This window comes from Scardinius erythrophthalmus (assembly GCF_964197995.2).
Source record: "Scardinius erythrophthalmus genome assembly, chromosome: 24".
NCBI classification, from domain to species: domain Eukaryota; kingdom Metazoa; phylum Chordata; class Actinopteri; order Cypriniformes; family Leuciscidae; genus Scardinius; species Scardinius erythrophthalmus.
The window spans coordinates 8,516,776-8,534,488 of NC_138244.1; the positions used below are offsets into that span (position 1 = coordinate 8,516,776).

At 37.0% G+C, this 17,713-nt stretch overlaps 1 protein-coding gene across 1 annotated transcript; it reads right to left on the minus strand.

The window, feature by feature from the left end:
• Positions 1-6,824: 6,824 nt before the first annotated feature.
• On the minus strand, positions 6,825-15,556 carry saal1 (serum amyloid A-like 1). The gene is made up of 13 exons (XM_081355758.1): positions 15,400-15,556; positions 14,668-14,864; positions 14,476-14,577; positions 14,310-14,393; positions 14,109-14,188; positions 13,850-13,909; positions 13,591-13,706; positions 12,375-12,537; positions 12,114-12,196; positions 10,897-11,067; positions 10,591-10,784; positions 9,685-9,777; positions 6,825-9,587 (listed from the first exon to the last, which is right to left on the minus strand). The coding sequence occupies exons 1-13, from the start codon at positions 15,401-15,403 to the stop codon at positions 9,492-9,494; spliced, it is 1,443 nt and encodes a 480-aa protein (XP_081211884.1). The 5' UTR covers positions 15,404-15,556; the 3' UTR covers positions 6,825-9,491.
• Between the last annotated feature and the right edge of the window lie 2,157 nt (positions 15,557-17,713).

Genomic DNA, 17,713 nt, shown 5'->3' on the forward strand with positions numbered 1-17,713 from the left:
TTTGCTGCGCAGGAAACATTTTTGACACTGTAAAATCGAATAAGTTAACCTTACTTTAAAAAACATGCAAACCCATTGCCTTAAAAAAATATGTAAAGAAAATTCTCCACTTTCCATCAATTTAATGCATCTTTGTTGAACAAAAGTAAACTAAATAGTTGAAAAAAACTTGGGAGAGGGAGGTAGCAGTGACATGGCTCAATGACATTTTAAGAGGATTCACTCACTCTGATCGAAGTAAGACACGGGACTTTCTGAAATTGAGGCAGATAGTTCTCTATTCTGTGACTCATATGTTCATTCTTTGTAGTTCTGATAATTCAGTTTTCTGAATTATATTGTAAAAACATTTTAACCTAAAACTATGTCAGTCTAAATGAACATCTTAATTTTAGGTCAATATTACAAAAAACATTTAAAAATAAATATAAATAAAATATGATTTACGGGACTGAATGATCAATAATGAAACTATAGCAGAATTGAATTCCTTTTGCATCATTGGCCATTATTTTCCTGTTATCACTGTAAAGCTGCTTTGAAACAATCTGTATTGAATAAAGCGCTATATAAATAAAGGTGACTTGACTATGACAATACAACAAATATTGACTCTTTATTGAAAATCTATACATTTTGTCAAATCAACATTGTGAGGTGCGTTCACACTAGGCTTTGTGTATCTGAAATAACTTTGGTTTGTGCTACAAATGTGGGCAACATGATACCCTGCTGTTTGTTTTTAATTCTTGTGTTATGTGTGTGGATGGATGGATGGAAGGAAGGAAGGAAGGATGGATGGAAGGATGGATGGAAGGAAAGATGGATGGATTTTTATGATTGTGGATGGATGGATGGAAGGAAAGATGGATGGATTTTATGATTGTGGATGGATGGATGGATGGATGGATGGATGGATGGATGGAAGGAAGGAAGGATGGATGGATGAATGGATGGATGGATTTTATGATTGTGGATGGATGGATGGAAGGAAAGATGGATGGATGGATTTTATGTATGTGGATGGATGTAAGGAAGGATTTTATGATTGTGGATGGATGGATGGAAGGAAGGAAGGAAGGAAGGAGGTTGTATGGATGGATTTTAAGTATGTGGATGGATGGATGGAAGGAAGGAAGGAAGGAAGGAAGGAAGGAAGGAAGGAAGGAAGGAAGGAGGTTGTATGGATGGATTCTAAGTATGTGGATGGATGGATGGATGGATGGATGGATGGATGGAAGGAAAGAAGGAAGGAAGGAAGGAAGGAAGGAAGGATGGATGGATTTTATGATTGTGGATGGAAGGAAGGAAGGAAGGAAGGAAGGAAGGAAGGAAGGAAGGAAGGAAGGAAGGATGAAAGGATGAAAGGAAGGATGGATTTTATGATTGTGGAAGGAAGGAAGGAAGGATGGATGGATGGATGGATGGATGAATGGATGGATGGATTTTATGATTGTGGATGGATGGATGGAAAGAAAGATGGATGGATGGATTTTACGTGGATGGATGGAAGGAAGGATTTTATGATTGTGGATGGATGGAGGGAAGGAAGGAAGGAGGTTGTATGGATGGATTCTAAGTATGTGGATGGATGGATTTTATAATTGTGGATTGATGGATAGATGGAAGGAAAGATGGATGGATGGATTTTACGTGGATGGATGGAAGGAAGGATTTTATGATTGTGGATGGATGGAAGGAAGGAAGGAAGGAAGGAAGGATGGAAGGAAGGAAGGAAGGATGGAAGGAAGGAAGGAAGGAAGGATTTTATGTATGTGGATGGAAGGATGGAACACAAAGTCTAGTGTAACCGCACATTGACACAAACATTTTTCAGTACATGGGTAGGTTAAAAATAATGATTACATAAACCCTCACTCAGTGTTCTTGCATCCAGAAGCTGTGATGTCTCACGTGTCAGAGTTTGAGGTGTAGACAGTGTTTAAATTGAGGAAAACCCACCTGGCGGAAGACAAACAAACTCCTATCAACAGCACAGGCGTTTGGAAGGGGTTGGGGAGGGAGCTGAGGAGCGCTGGTGGATCAAAGCCTGAGCTCAGAGATCTGGAGACGACACAGATGCTGTCACGGTCTCAGAGTCCCAGGAGCCTTTGAACATCTTTTAGCCTGTTCGCTTTGCAATGGCAGATAAGTCAGAAAAGTGAACATTAGGCAACATAAAATGGAATCTTTGTACTGTATACTTGTGTTTTTATTTGAGAAGAACTGCATTTTGTTCAACTGCACTCGTTTTGCAAAAAGTTATAAAGTCCAAGTCATACGGCCAAGTCATAAAGCCACCCTCACCTAATTTATGAGATAATAAAAGAAGATGAGGTCTGATCAGGGCACAGTGTGCGACTGAAACATATACGGAGAGCTCAAAAAGGGACAGAGAATTTTAAAGATCTGTGCTGGAGATGTTTTGTTTGGCCTTTTAGGTTTGGAGTAGATTAGTTAGATGAAGTGAATTCATGTAAGAATTGATATTTAAACATGATGAGTCAGTCTCTCTCTCTCTCTCTCTCTCTCTCTCTCCCCCCACACAAAGCAAGCTCAGTGTTAATTAAAGGAAGCATTGGCTTACATTATGCAGCCTCTGGTTCTTTTGTGCTGTTTGTTCTGAAGAGGCTCTTACTAGCAATGGAGAGCGAATGCTCAACGGTACACACTCATCTCATTACAGCTCACTCACAAACAACCATATATACAGTATTTAAGGAATAATTGATTTGATGACAGGCCGTTGAATAATTAGAAATAATGCACACCCGAGATTTAACATTACCACCTCAGTTGTGGATTATTTCCCAATAATTCAAGTCAGTGTATCCGCTTTTATGGTTACCACACCTGCAGACATTGTTCAGATGCTGTATTTCAGAAAATTGTCAAGTTTTTGTCCTTAAAACGCTCTTGTGTGTGTAGGACTCATTTCTTACACATCTCATCCCACGTCTCCGTTGAGAGAGAGTGAGAGAGAGAGAGAGAGAGAGAGATGCCGAGTTCTGTAAGAGCATCAGTACAGAGGAACACGCCGAACAACGCATGCAGAGCAGAATTAGGCCAGTACCCTCTCAAAATACACGTTGAGAAACGAGCCATCAAATTTTGGAAACATCTAAAAATGAGTGACCCCAACTCTTATCATTATAAAGCCCTTAAGAACCATGAGATGAACCCTGAGAAGAGCCTGCTCATTTAGCTGGTCCTGAGGCTCCACACACAGACTAACACCACTAACACTAACCAGCCTCAGGACACTGACACCCTCATCCACACAATCCGGCCCAACCACATTATAAAAGCTCAACGAGAGCATTACCTGACCTACTGGACTCAAACAACACAAAAACAAAGCAAACTAGAATGTTATTTGGCCCTAAACAGAGACTACACAACCGCAGAATACCTGAGTGCAGTGAAGGACTGCACACTAAGAAGAAGAATGACGAGGTACAGACTGAGCAACCACAGCCTGTTTGTGGAGACGGGCAGATACAGACAGAACTGGCTGCCCAGAGAGAGAGACGCCTCTGCCCGTACAGTGACCAGGGAGAGGTGGAGACAGAGCAACACTTTCTCACCAGCTGTCCCAACTATGAGGACATTAGAGGGACTTTTTACACATAATTTGAAATGCTTTGCCCTAACTTCCTAAAATTGAACAACAAAACACAATTTTAACACCTATTAGGTGAAAAAAGAGATTGTATCATCACACTAGAGGCCAGATCCATTGTTGCCTGTCACAAAAAGAGAGTTGACGACCAATCAGTGATGCGCTCACACACACACACACACACACACACACACACACACACACACTCGTACACAAAACAAACACACACTGAATTCTAAGTTCACAGAATTTTGAAATGTTCATAAACTGTTTTACTATTTTTATTTAATTGAATTATTATTATTATTTTCTGTACTAAATGTTCAAAATCATTTTATATGTTGTTTTCATGCTTTGGCAATACAAATGTATTTTTGTCATGCCAATAAAGCTTTATTGAATTGAATTGAATTGAGAGAGAGAGAGAGATTAAGCATGTGTGAATTACCTCAGTCTCTCTGTCTCAGCAGCGTCTCCATTTAGCGAAACTCTGCGTTTCAAGAACAGAGCAGTTGTTACATCGCTAGTAAGAAATGTCTTGTAGTTTTTAAGTTGCTAAACTATTTTACCGATAAAATCGCCAGAGCAGCGCTGACAACACGTTTCTGTGTGAGTGTCGCTGTGTCATTGCGTGTTCGCGTGAGCGGGAGAAGAGAATGTGCTTTCTTTCTGTACATAAAACTTAATTTTGTTGGAAAAAAAACATGGATATAATTTGTAATTTTATCCCATTGTTTACTATACTAACTTGCTTGGTCAGTGTCATTGTGGGTTTTGGTTCTTTTGCTGTTGTAGGCTGTAAAGACCTTCGAAATAACTGAAGTAATGTGGCGAAGTGATAGGGAACTGTAATGCGGTCAAGACCTGCCTGGAACTACTTTAGCCGTGCATTTCCCTGAAAATAATTAATTTTATTAACCAATCAGATTCAAGCATTCAACAGCCCTATAGGTAGGCTATATGTACATAATATATGTAGGGTAGGGTAGGAGAGGCTAGCAATAGCTAGCTAGCTTTGAAAGCATAAGATCCTTCAGGTAAAGTCTGAGCAGCCAGAGCAGAGCCTGCAAAGCGTCATGATAGACGGTGTTAAATTACCTCAATCCTCAAAGCACTTAATATTTCAATAATAACAAATGTACACGACTTCTATTAACCATTCTAGATGTTTTTATTGAAGTTGTGTATTACTAAATGATACATTTACAATGTTTGCAGAAAATGTTCTGGCATTCCTTGAAGAGGCAGATCATTAGAATCCACTTCACCTACACAACACCAGTGTGTGTGTGAGAGAGAGGAACTAGAGGCGAGGGAAAGCGGGTGAGTATTCTTAGCAGGTGGCACAGAGAACATGCCCATCCTAGACAGACCCCTCACTGATAACCTGGCCCAGTTCTGTTCAGTTCAATCAAGGGATTTACACACGTGTAGTGTGATACCTGAGCTTGGCGATCCGCCTTAATCTTAATTATGATACTAACTCCACGGTGCACATGAGGACACACAATAAACCACTTACACACAAACACATTACTGGAGCGTGACAATCAGTGGATTTTCCCTCACAAAATAAAGATTCCAAAAAGAGGTTTTGAAGTGATGCCATAGAATAACCATCGTTGGTTTTCTAAAGAATCTTTCATTGAACAGTTCCACTTTTTCTTTTTTTTTATTTATATGAAGAACATTCTAAGAATCAAAGGATTCTTTTTCCACTGAAAATATATTTTGTGTAATGGTTAAAGTTTTTTTTATATGCCATTATTTGATTCTGTTTCTATTATTTACAACTGTTTTGACTTGAGCTAGTAAGCAAACACCCTGGTGATTCTACCAAGAACTATACCACGACATCTGCTTTATATGTGAAAAGCTGCTTTGCATTATAAATGAGTTCAGTGGTCTGCTGTATGGCATGAACAATAGCAACATGAGTTGAAGCAACAATTGTGAAACAAGAATATTCAGGACATAATAAATGCGCTTGCACTGAGCAACATGACCGAATGTTTTACTGGAAGTGCGCATCACTTTCAGCATCAAATAATGTCACAAGGACAAACAAAATCATGTGTACACAAGCAAGTTATATTCATGTACACGGAGTCATTTGTGCGTCATTGGTGTTGGAAGATGATAATTTTAAGAGCTCCACCTCTGACAGAACAAACACAAAACACATGCTATCGGCTGACACGAGTTACAGCGTACATATAAACGTGCACACACACAAACACACCCGCAAATTCAGTGTGAACTTTTCTTTTAAATGGCTGTCAAGTTCTGGCTGAGAAATCACTCAGTTCTGACATTTCAAAGGCCAGAAGGGTCGCAAGTTCACCAGACCCTGTTTCCGTTCTTGCAGACGGGCTGTCATTACTGATAGACATCAAAATGTTCCTGAATGATTCCTAACACTGAAAAGACACTTCCTTCTGTACACTTCTTATCACGTCAGGTACAAGATAAACAAGTTTAAAGGCAAACAGAAAGAAAGAAATGGGGGTGAAAGGATGTTAAAGCAAACACTTCAAACATGATAAAATAAGTTATGTCATTATTTACTTACCGTCATGTTGTTAAGTAATTAATTTTATAAATATCTAAATAATGTATTACATTGTTTATTTATAGTTTAATGCCATGCCAGCTACCCCGGCTATATTCATGGCGAGAAAGAGATAAAAAAAAGTAAAAAAAAAATAGATTTTTAAATTTGATCTAAAACTAGATCTGGTCTTATTTCATTAAAAATATTTTCATAAGAGTCCACTGAAAAATAAAGAATTCAAACTATCACAGTACATCAAAATATGATTCAGTGATAAATAATATATTAGTAAAAAGTAGTAAAAACAATCAGGTGTTCCCAATGATGTATGTATATACAGTGTGTGTGTATATGTATATGTACACACACACATTACTATAAAACATAAACGTTGTCCTTATGATATATAGCTTATATATAATAAACAAATACATATATACTTATGTGTGTATGTATATATGTGTATGTGTGTGTATATATATATATATATATATAAACACCTTAAAAACCATAAAAGAGGGTTGGTTTAATTAAGTTTCATTTAACCAAAATTTTGTTTATTATTACTTTGAGTAATGCATAATTAGAGTAAAGAGTAATGCGTCAATGCATAATTTCTTAATCTAAATGCAAAAACAATTGAGATTAGCAGTGAATAATTTAATTTATTTTTCTGTTCTTCACACATAAATGGCTTAAAAAAAACTTGGAATCTAGTATACGAGTCGACAATGGACTACAGTTACAGTATGATACTTTAAGTCCTTTTTTTAGTTTGAAAGCTGTTCTCTCTATAAACCTTGTGGTCCTTGTTTTAAAAGAAAGGAAAACATTCCTCGAAATATCTTCTAGTGCATCATATAGGTTTGGAACGACACGAGGGTGAGTAAATAATAACAGAATGTAGGCCTATCTTTAAACAGTTGGGACAGACCATCAAGTATGAGATGACAGAGTTATTTTGGGAAAAGCAGAGAGAACCGAAAGAAAGTTTCATTGTGCTGCCGTTGACAGGAGAGATAAACAGCAGCTGAAGGAGGCTCAGATGAGAGGCAGCTACACGGTCTTTAATGAGCTCTGAACGCACAAGCAGCTGGGCGAACGAGTGAAAAAAAGAGATGTACGTGACAGAGTGCACAATGGCGACGTGCGGTTGCATGTTTCACGTGACTACGGACAACACCAAAGACCTCATTCATGTTTAATGACATGCTTTTTCGAGTTCCCACCTGATGCAGTGGTCTATTCATCAAATGTAATTTTTGAGGTAATCAATAATCGTAAAGATGCCACTGAATTTATATGAACCATAGTAAGCGGGCTACTACTAAATAATGACCATGTTTTAGACTGGGATTCTTTGCGATCAGTGTTGTTAGCTGCAGTCATGCAGTGGCATAACAATAACAACACCCAGTAAATGTGAAAACAATATAGAACTGGAACTGATTTTAACAACCAAATTAAAAGAGGTTACATACCAAAATGTGTGTAGGTGGTTGGAGAACAGGGGGCTGAAAAGGATTTTTTTCGGATACAGGTTTTGATGAAAGATTATAAAGACAAAAATGTTTATAGTGGACTAACATGCACCAATGAATCAATAAATGTTGATGTCATGTTCACTGTAAAAATGTTTAAAATTAAATAAAAATGCACACTACCATTCAAACAGCCATTTTGTGTTCAAACAGCCACAAAAGACACCTACTCTCCGTCTACTGATCTAACGCGTAAACATAATGGGAAGCGTGCTAGTGAGGCGGGATTTTAACTTTGTCGGCTTTAAGACCCAAGTTTGTTCTGAAGATGAAAAATGTACCAAGCACAATGTTCTCTCTCCATTCCTGATTTCTAACACACACTCACAGCGTTCGGCTGGTCTTGCGGCTGTCAGAGCAGAAACGAAATCTGCGGCTCTCCCTATGTTTTTCCGCCGTCTCTTTTTTTGTGTTGACATGTAAATTGTGCAAGCTTATTTAGATCGAAAACCCATACATTTACCCACCCATAGACCCTCCCCTCAAGAAATCAGGACGGAAGTGGTCGAAAGTGGACAAAAAAGACGGATTAAAACACCAGGTGTAAACGGGAATCATTTACTTGTGGGCCGATCGACCGAAACGCATTTTAAAACCAGGTGTAAACTGGGCCCAAATGTATTACTTTCACAGGCCATTGCACACATCTACTCATAGTAGACTATTTAGTGTGCAATGTGGAAGCGGTTTTGCCATTTTAGGTAATTTTGCACGTCATCAAATCAGGAGTTCTGGGCTTCAGTGAGATGACTGTCAATCATCTGTAACGCTTTCACTTCTACATGAACAGCACTGCTTTCATCTCAACCAGCCCTCCGTCAACTCATATTAGTAGAGCGTTCACTCATCCAACCCAAGTGCTTCCTCACCCTGAGATTTGTCTGTCAGATCTGCCTCAGGTGAAGCTCAAAACAGACACATGTCAATCAAAAGTCCTTTTATATCAGAGCATCTGGCCTTTTCAGGCCAACTAAGATTCCCTCAAAAACAACAAAAGCCAGGGGCTCGGAATCACGCAAACGTGGTTAAAATCAGCCCCCGTCTGCTTTCCATTCAGTCCACGTCGAGTTCCCAGCTGAGTGTCTGCCGTGTCTCTCTCAGGTCCTCCTCCTACACGCCACATTTCCATAAGAATGCAGCGCGCTCTGCATATCAATCCCAACTCTTAATTAAAGAGCTGCTATATTCCTGCTGGCGTCACACACACGCGGGAAGTGCGCAGTAGTCCCTTTCTACCCGTTCTGATGGCGCAGGCTATTTGGAAAGCAAATGAGGGAGGTCGAACACAACCGGGACGTGGCGCGCACGTTTGAGGGCCACCTGATGGAACATCAGTAAACACTCGGGTGTACGAAGACGAGTGAGCGTAAAAAAAACGTCATGATCGCTATCGAGCGCTGGAAGTTCGGTAACCTTTCGGTAATGTGTGAAATCTTTTAGTGTGAAGCGTAATGGAAATTAAATATGTAAAAAAAAAAAAGAGAACTATTCTATTAGCTATTTGGGGAAAATAAAATAAAAATGATTACTTTAGGACAAGCACAAAAAAGGAATCTACAAAACAGGTTATGTTTACTAAATAGAGATGTATACAAACAAAACAATAATGTACACAATTTAAACATTTTTAAGGTTTATCGTTTACTATGAAAGTTATTTTTTCAGTATCTAAACCAAGGATAAGTCCGTTCACAAGGAGATATAAAACTCATCTCCAGTCTTTTGGGTCTGAGAACTTGGAGCTAAAGAACACTTTGGATTTATCCAGCTGAGTTCAGCTTGACACATTGGATGAAATGGAAAAGTCCTTTTTTATAATGTCTGCCAGTTTCGGTTCCACCTCTGACAACAAGCCAACCAGGTGCTGGACCTGTAGAAGGAGAAAGGACGAGAAGAACCGTCATTAATCAGAGCCAGTAGGGAGCAGTGTAAAGGACAAATAAGAACAAGGAAAGAGAAGAATGTACAGCCGTAATATGTTGAGGTACAAGTGTGGCAACAGCAGACACGCAGCTTCTCTCTGTCAGATGCCCTTCCTTCACTACCAACGACAGAAGATCCTGAAGATTAAAAAGATTAGAATTTTCACAATTTTAGTATTTTAAATATATTTTCGAGTGTAATGTAATATATGATATAATATATCTTGCATTAGAATTTATTTTCATTATCATCATTAATTTATAAATTACATTCAGTACCGTAAATTTAAAATAAATAAATGTAAAGCTATCATGTTTACAAAATAATGACAAATTATTCAATTCTAATGCAAGGTATATTATATCAAGGTACATTATACCAAAAATGTAATGTAGTATATAATGTATCTTACACTTAAAATTTAATTTCTTAAATTTACTTTATATCATACAGTATTTTGAAATTAAACTTTTTACATAGATTATTGAATAATTCATTAATATTTTGTACACCACTTTTATAATATAATGGAATATAATATATAAAATATATCTTAAAATAGAATTTAATAATATCTAATTATTCTCTAAACATAATAGCTTTATATTTTTTATTTACTTTTTATTTTTATAATAAATCTAATGTAATATAGAATAAAAAAAATATTTTATTTATATTTTATTAGATAGTATAACAGGGTTCCTCAAATCCAGTCCTGGAGGGCCACTGCCCCGCATAGTTTAGTTCCAGTCCTAATCAAACACACCTGGACGAGCTAGTCAAGGTCTTCAGAGTTACTAGGAAATGACAGGTAAGTGAGTTTGATAAGGGTTTGTATGTGTGTTTGATCAGGACAGTGGCTCTCCAGGGCAGGATTTAAAGAACCCTGTAACATAGTATATTATAAGGTTATATAATATATCTTTAATCTGGATAGCTGCCAATTTCACCTTAGTCAGTTCCATAAGGACGACTGAGAGGAACTCCGCTGTGGTTTCGACTAAAGCTTTGAGCTGAACATCTTCCACTAGTTTCTCTTCTTCTTCCTGTCTCTCTTCCGATTCGGAGTTTCCAGCTGTCCGGCTCTGAAGGTATTCAGCGTTGAACTGCAGAATGCGAATAAGACTTCCTAATAATTCTGCACCTGTGATGAATAAACAGACGTTGAACCCGAAACTGCGATATAATAGCAAACCTTAAACAAACAATACTGCCTCGCGTAATTCAATGTTATTTTTTCAGTGTGTGTTTCGTACTGATATCCATTTGCAGACTGGAGTGTAACGCGGACAACAGGGCGAGCGCCGGGGCCAGGAGACCTTTCTGCTCCTGTAGGATCAGAGGAGGGTCGTCCGCTTGACACAAATCCTCACATACGATCTTACACACAAATGTCCACACCGCATGACCACACGCTCCATCGGATACTGAGGACAAAGATTGTTTTTTTTAAAACATTGCCACAAATTTCACACACCTTTTACATGGGCAGTCAAAAAAATAAAGTGAGATCTTTTAATAGAAAGAAACATAAATTTTTATCAATTTTAGTACAGTGTGTCATTTTTCATTATTCACATATGACTTAATTCAATTTAAGAAATTAAAACTTTTATTAAATAAGCATGAATTAAATCGATTAAAAGTGACAGTAGACATTTATATTTTTTATATTGGTTCAATTCACCAAAACCTGAAAAAAGTAGCAGTTTTTTGTACCTTTTTCCTTGTAAATATTATTTCCCATCATACTATACTTTTTTTGATTATGTATATTAAACTCCATTTCTTAATATATTTCCTGTATCATTACCATACCTTCCATATCTACCCGCGATTTATCTCTTGCCATCCACACACACACACTAAGAATTCTTATTTTTTAAATGTTGCATCCTCCAAACCCTAGTCCAGGGGTTCTCAACTCTGGCCCTCAAGGTCCACGTTCATGCAGAGCTCAGCTCCAGCCCAGATCAAACTCACCTGCCTATAACTTTATAGAAATCCTGAAGACTAGGTGTGTTTGATTAGGGTTGGAGCAAAACTCTGCAGGAAAGTGGGCCTTGAGGGCCAGAGTTGAGAACCCCTGGTCTAGACAACATCTGGGATTGAAACATTTAACGGGGGCTCGTTCGGGATTTGAACCCAGGACCTATAGAGGATCATGTGACACTGAAGACTGGAGTAATGATGCTGAAAATTCAGCTTTGATCACAGGAATCAATTACATTTCAAAATATATTCAAATAGAAACCAGTTATTTAATAGTGCTGTTTTTACTGTATTTTTGATCAAATAAATGCAGCCTTTAGCATAAGAGACTATCAGAGAAGGAACATCTAAGTTTATCTAAAATAAATATATGAACATCTGTGTGATGATTACATAATTGTCCCTAAGAAAACACACATGCTAAAAACAAATGAATATTTTCAGGGAACAGTGAGGGTAAGTATGTGTGTGTGGATCTCACCCAGAGCCTGCATGCCCTCTTCTACTGTAGTCAGAAGCTGGAGAGAATGAAGATACACTTCAAGAGCCTCTGGACTCTCTGACCTACAACACAAACATTTGAATAACCCTAAATTCATATTTTGAAAATGAACATTGATGTGAATCCAGGGGGAACATCTCTTAATGTAGCAGCAAACAGAGGAATGAATAGGTTGGTAAACACCTCAGACAGACTGACAGATGAGCAGAAGGTCACATGACCTTAATTAATATGGCTCACCTAAGCTGCGTGGCGGCCTCAAGCAGAGAGGACGCGATGTCCTGCTGTACGTCCTTGTTTGGGTCACTCTCGCTGGGTGGGGTGGACACCCAACTCTTCATTATCTCCTCATCCTCATCAAAGAGCTTATCCACCAGCTCCCCAACCTTAACCAGCAAATCCACTGCAGAGAGAGAGAGAGATACACTTTGGTGTCACAAACTATTATCTAATATTAATTAAACTGACATAAAAGGTTTTCAAACACATCAAACATTAGGTTATACAAGTTAAGTTAATGTAAAATATTAATTATTAAAATTAACTTTATTATCTATTATTTTATATATTAAATATGAAAATTTTAAAAATGGCCAAAATATATTTATCTTTATCAAGTTATAGTAAGAAAAATAATCAAACAATTATTTCCCTTAAATTTATAGAAAATATAAATTGATCAATAACTACAAGCCAATATTTAGTCCCAAACTAGTAATTGAAAAAAGTTAACTGAAAAAAGGTTACTTAATAATAAATAATCCTTTTAATTGTTTATTTAATGTTTATTGCTAAAAAACAAACAAAAATAAACCACACAAGAACATTTGATTAAATAAAAAAGTTAATAATAACAATTTTAAATGTTTATTTAATGTTTATTTCTAAAAACTAAAAAGCAAACAAAAAACAAGAAAATTATAATAAAACAGTTAAACAAGTTGATAATCATTTTAAATGTTTATTTAATGTTTAATGCTAAAAACAAAAATAACAATAAAATTAATTAAAAAGTTAATAATAATAATTTTAAATGTTTAATTTAATGGTTATTGCAACAACATACAAACAAAACATCTATATAAATGTTAATTTAATAATAATAAATAGTTTTACATGTTTATTTAATGTTTATTGCAAAAATAAACATAACAATAATATTTCTTGAGCACCAAATCAGCATATTAGAATGATTTCTGAAGGATCATGTGACACTACAGTCGAGTAATGGCTGCTGAAAATTTAGGAATAAATGAATTTAAGTTACATAAAAACAAACAAACAAAAAAATATTTAATGTTTATTGCTAAAAACCATAAAAAAACAAAAAAAACAAAACAAAAAAAAACACACACACACACACACTCACACACAAGAAAAAAAAAAAAGAATGATGTTGTACACGTTTCATAAATGTTTATTGCAAACTTTAGCAACATCATTAAACATCACTGACCATTGGTGGAGCTGCTCATGATGAAACACAGACTGCCACACGCCGCCGGCTGCTGCCGTATCCTCTCTAACCACAGCGGGGCGACATCAGGCTGAGACATGCATGTTAGCAGAAGCCTGAAAAAGACACACACCGGCATTAAGAGAAAGTCTAATGTGTCATGTATTAAGAAATGTTCTTAGAATTCAGAGAAAGTCAAATGTGTCATGTATTGAGAAATGTTCTTAAAATTTTGTTACAGGGCTTTATCAGAACTGACCTGCAAGTTTCCAAGAGCGTAGGTGGGTCATTGTCTCCGAGAAGTAGAAGTAACACAGCGCTGAGATATACAGAGAACATGTCAGACATCGTTTCATTTAACATAGTTAGTAGTATTGTATTTACAAAACTAGTTCAATTAACCTGAAGAGAAACAGAAAGGGAAAAAGATGCTGTGTGTGTGTGTGTGTGTGTGTGTGTGTGTGTGTGTGTGTGTGTGTGTGTGTGTGTGTGTGTGTGTGTGTGTGTGTACATCTCACCCCAAGTCAGAGTTCTGGCTGAGAAAGACACATGTGTCATGGAAACAGGCCATATTACCCAGAATTCCAACACAGATTTCCTGTAACAAACAGGAATTGACAAAAACACTTGAGTAATTATATGAAGTAATAAGCAAGCAGCAAGGGAAATATGATATATAATTCAGCATACAGGGAAATTACAGTGGTAAAATGACGTACAGTGAGCCGTGGACTGCGTGACTTTGCGATCACACCCAGCAAGATGTCTGGAGCCTTGAACTCTTGAAGAAAGACAGCCACGTCCTGGAGAGAAAAAGCATGTAATGTGTATATAGATGATGATGGCCATGTAGAAGGGTGTTGAATGCAGTGTGTTACAGTTTACCTTATCCATAGCCATGTCCCATACTTTACACAAATCCTCTTCAAGATCATCCGTCAGTTCCATGGAAGAATCACTCTGTCCACTTTCTTGATCTGTCACCATCTATAAGGTAATTAAAGTACATATTAAGATGTAATTACATAAAATGTCATTTTTAATAACCGACATTATGCAGGCCAATGACTGGGACACCTGAATAAGGCGGGTCAAGGTGCTGAAGAGCCAGTGTTTGCTGTACACCGTCTCCCCGATGGCATCCGCCTCCTCACCGGCCTCAGCCTCATCTTCCTCGGGTGGAGGCGACGGGTTTCGGTCCATCTCCGGTGAAGCTGCGGTGGAGGAACCACAACTGTCTCCATCCACCTCCTGACAGCATCTGTCATTGTGCTCTGATGAGAAAATCAATATATGACATGAATGCATGAACTAACCTCTAACCCACCAATACGCAGCATAAAGCATATGCATACAAACATTTTTTAAGTATCTAAACACGTGCACAAACCTTCAATGCACACCAAATGCATGCAAAACTTACAGTAGATGACTACATGTTGGTATACATTAACTTCTCATGCATGCAAAATAAATACTTTTAATGCCTGCCGTAAATGCATGTATAAATCTCCACTCGAGATCAAAACATTTACAGTAATAACGCGTATAATAATTCGCGTAATATATTATATTCGCGTGTAATATGACACGAGTCCACCACGCTTCAGCAAAATAAGTGTGAAAACTAACTAGTAAAAACTAGTTCTGTTCTAGTTCTGGTGTATGTTTAAGGCTCGAGGTTTACCGGCTTATTTTTTTTATTAATTCCGGTTAAACAACGTGGCAAATATTGATTTAATTAAATAAACATTTACTGCAGAGAAGAGAAACAGTAGCTTAATAACTAACCCAAATGTCGTGACTTACCCATTATAACGACTTTCCACAAAATAACGCTAACGCTAGATGCTCAGGAATATTAAGCATGAGGAAAATTAATTTTAAGCTTCATGGTTTGTTTGGACGTTTTGAATAAGCACATAAAAGTAGTACTTCCGCTCACAACTCTACAAAGCATGATGGGAAAGAATAAAAAAATAAAGTGGGTAGAAAGGCATTCGCACGAAATAAAGTCTTCAAATAAATGGGTGGAGCTTGTGTCACAGTTTGTCAAGTAAATATTTTTACTCCGCAACACATATTTGAAATGCAATGGCTATTAAAGAGTTTCGGTGTATTCAGCTGTAATCATTCCGCTGAACCTGACAGAAGCAACACATTGTCATATGTTACCTCTCTGGCTGAACGAGTTGAGCAGGGGCTTTAAGATTGTTTTTTGCAGAATTTTTAACTTGTATGTCAGTTAAAAATGGATTTAAATCAACTTCTGTTTTTCTAGAGTACAAAAATTCTGTTAAAGCAAAGCAAAAAAACAAAACAAAAAAAAAAACTAATTTGAATGCGGGTCAATGAGGGTTTCTGGAATCTGGGCCTCCGTTCGCCCCCTACAGGAAGAATACTTATTGTCTTTTTAAAAAACAGTTGTTTTTTTTGTCAAAGGTTCTTCCTTTCTCAGACTAAACGGATAGTTCACCCCAAAATTAAAACTTTGTCGTCATTTACTCTCCCTTAAGTTGTTCCAAACAAAAGTTGTTGTGTGAATTTCTTTCTTCTGCTGAACACAAAAGAAGATATTTTAAAGAAGGTTGGTAATTAAACAGTTGCTGGTCCCCATTGACTTCCATAGTAGTTTTATTTTCCTACTATGAAGTCAATGAGGTCCATCAGTGGTTTGGTTACCGACTTTCTTCAAAATATCTTCTTTTGTGTTCAGCAGAAGAAAGAAAGTCATACAGGTTTGGAACAACATGAGGGTGAGTAAATGAGGACAGCATTTTCATTTTTGGGTGAACTATCCCTTTAAAGGATGAGTTGAGTTCACTCCAGAATTAAAATTTCCATGTCATCCAAGATATTCATGTCTTTCTTTCTTCAGTCGAAAAGAAATTAAGGTTTCTGAGGAAAACATTTCAGGATTTTTCTCCATATAGTGTACTTCAATGGGGTCCAATGGGCTGACAATCTAAATTGCAGCTTCAAAAGGGCTCACACGATCCCAGCCGGAGCTCCGGAGCCGAATGACCCAGGGTTAAGTAGTTCCAGTGTGAAAAGCCTGGTTACCCACATTCTTCAAAATATCTTCTTTTGTGTTCAGCAGAAGAAAGAAATTCATACAGGTTTGGAACAATTTGAGGGTTAGTAAATGATGACAGAATTTTCATTTTTAGGTGAACTATCCCTTTAACAACAGTGTCTTTGTGCTCTTTATTGATCAATGATCTAAAACAAATGTACAACATAATTCTCATTTTATGTCATAACAGCTTTCATGTTTCAGTGTAATCTCAGAGTTTTGGATCATCACTGTATATGTGCGTATACTGCATAATGTAATGTTCAACATTTTTGTAGGCAACAAATGATTCAGAATTTGATATGAATCACAAATTGTAGTAAATTGGTCAAATCTAAAGTTTTGTCCTCATCTCAATGGTCAGATTGTACACTTTCCCAGGAATTACTCTTGAACTGACTTGAACTCAGCACTTCTGATTAACGAGTCAATGTACTGCAGTCTTGACTCACTTTACATACATAACATACATGTCAAATGAGGCAGTGTCAATAGAAACTCACAGCACTACAGCAGTGTTGGTTTATCTAATCAATAGTAGCCTATATGTTTGTTCCCTCCCTTTGCCAACAATGTGCCCTGTTTCGTGTAAGGATATTTCTGAAGAACAGCTGTTTCTTCTTGTCAACACTTGAGTTTGCGGTGCCACGAAAAGGTTGAGCCATCGTCTCGCTTTACATGCACATCAAAAAACTGATGTTTGCCTTTGGAGGAACTTTTGCGCTACTGAGAGAAGTTGTTTGAATGCTTGGCCAGCTCTCAATATCAGCAAATTATGATATTTGCTGTTGATTGAACAATGATTTACAAAGGAGTACCTAAATTTACTTTCTGTCTGATGGCCTATCAGTCTTAGTATCTACTGTGTCTAGTAATAAATTGGGCCCTTTCAATGTTTCCTTTTTGAGTTAAATTACAGATATTAGGCAATATGTTTAAAAGCCTTTAGATAAAAAGGTGTTTCATGTTTTATTTTTGTATATCTTAATTTGAAAAGGAAAGTATTTTTTTCAATTATGATGGATGTTTACAGATGAATGCATATTT

Excerpts from the sequence above, each read along its gene's own strand:
- saal1 (XM_081355758.1), bottom strand. Across the intron at positions 11,068-12,113 it reads AGAGGGCATGCAGGCTCTGG|TATCCGATGGAGCGTGTGGT; the intron begins GTGAGATCCACA and ends CTTTGTCCTCAG. Across the intron at positions 10,785-10,896 it reads CAGTCTGCAAATGGATATCA|GTGCAGAATTATTAGGAAGT; the intron begins GTACGAAACACA and ends TATTCATCACAG.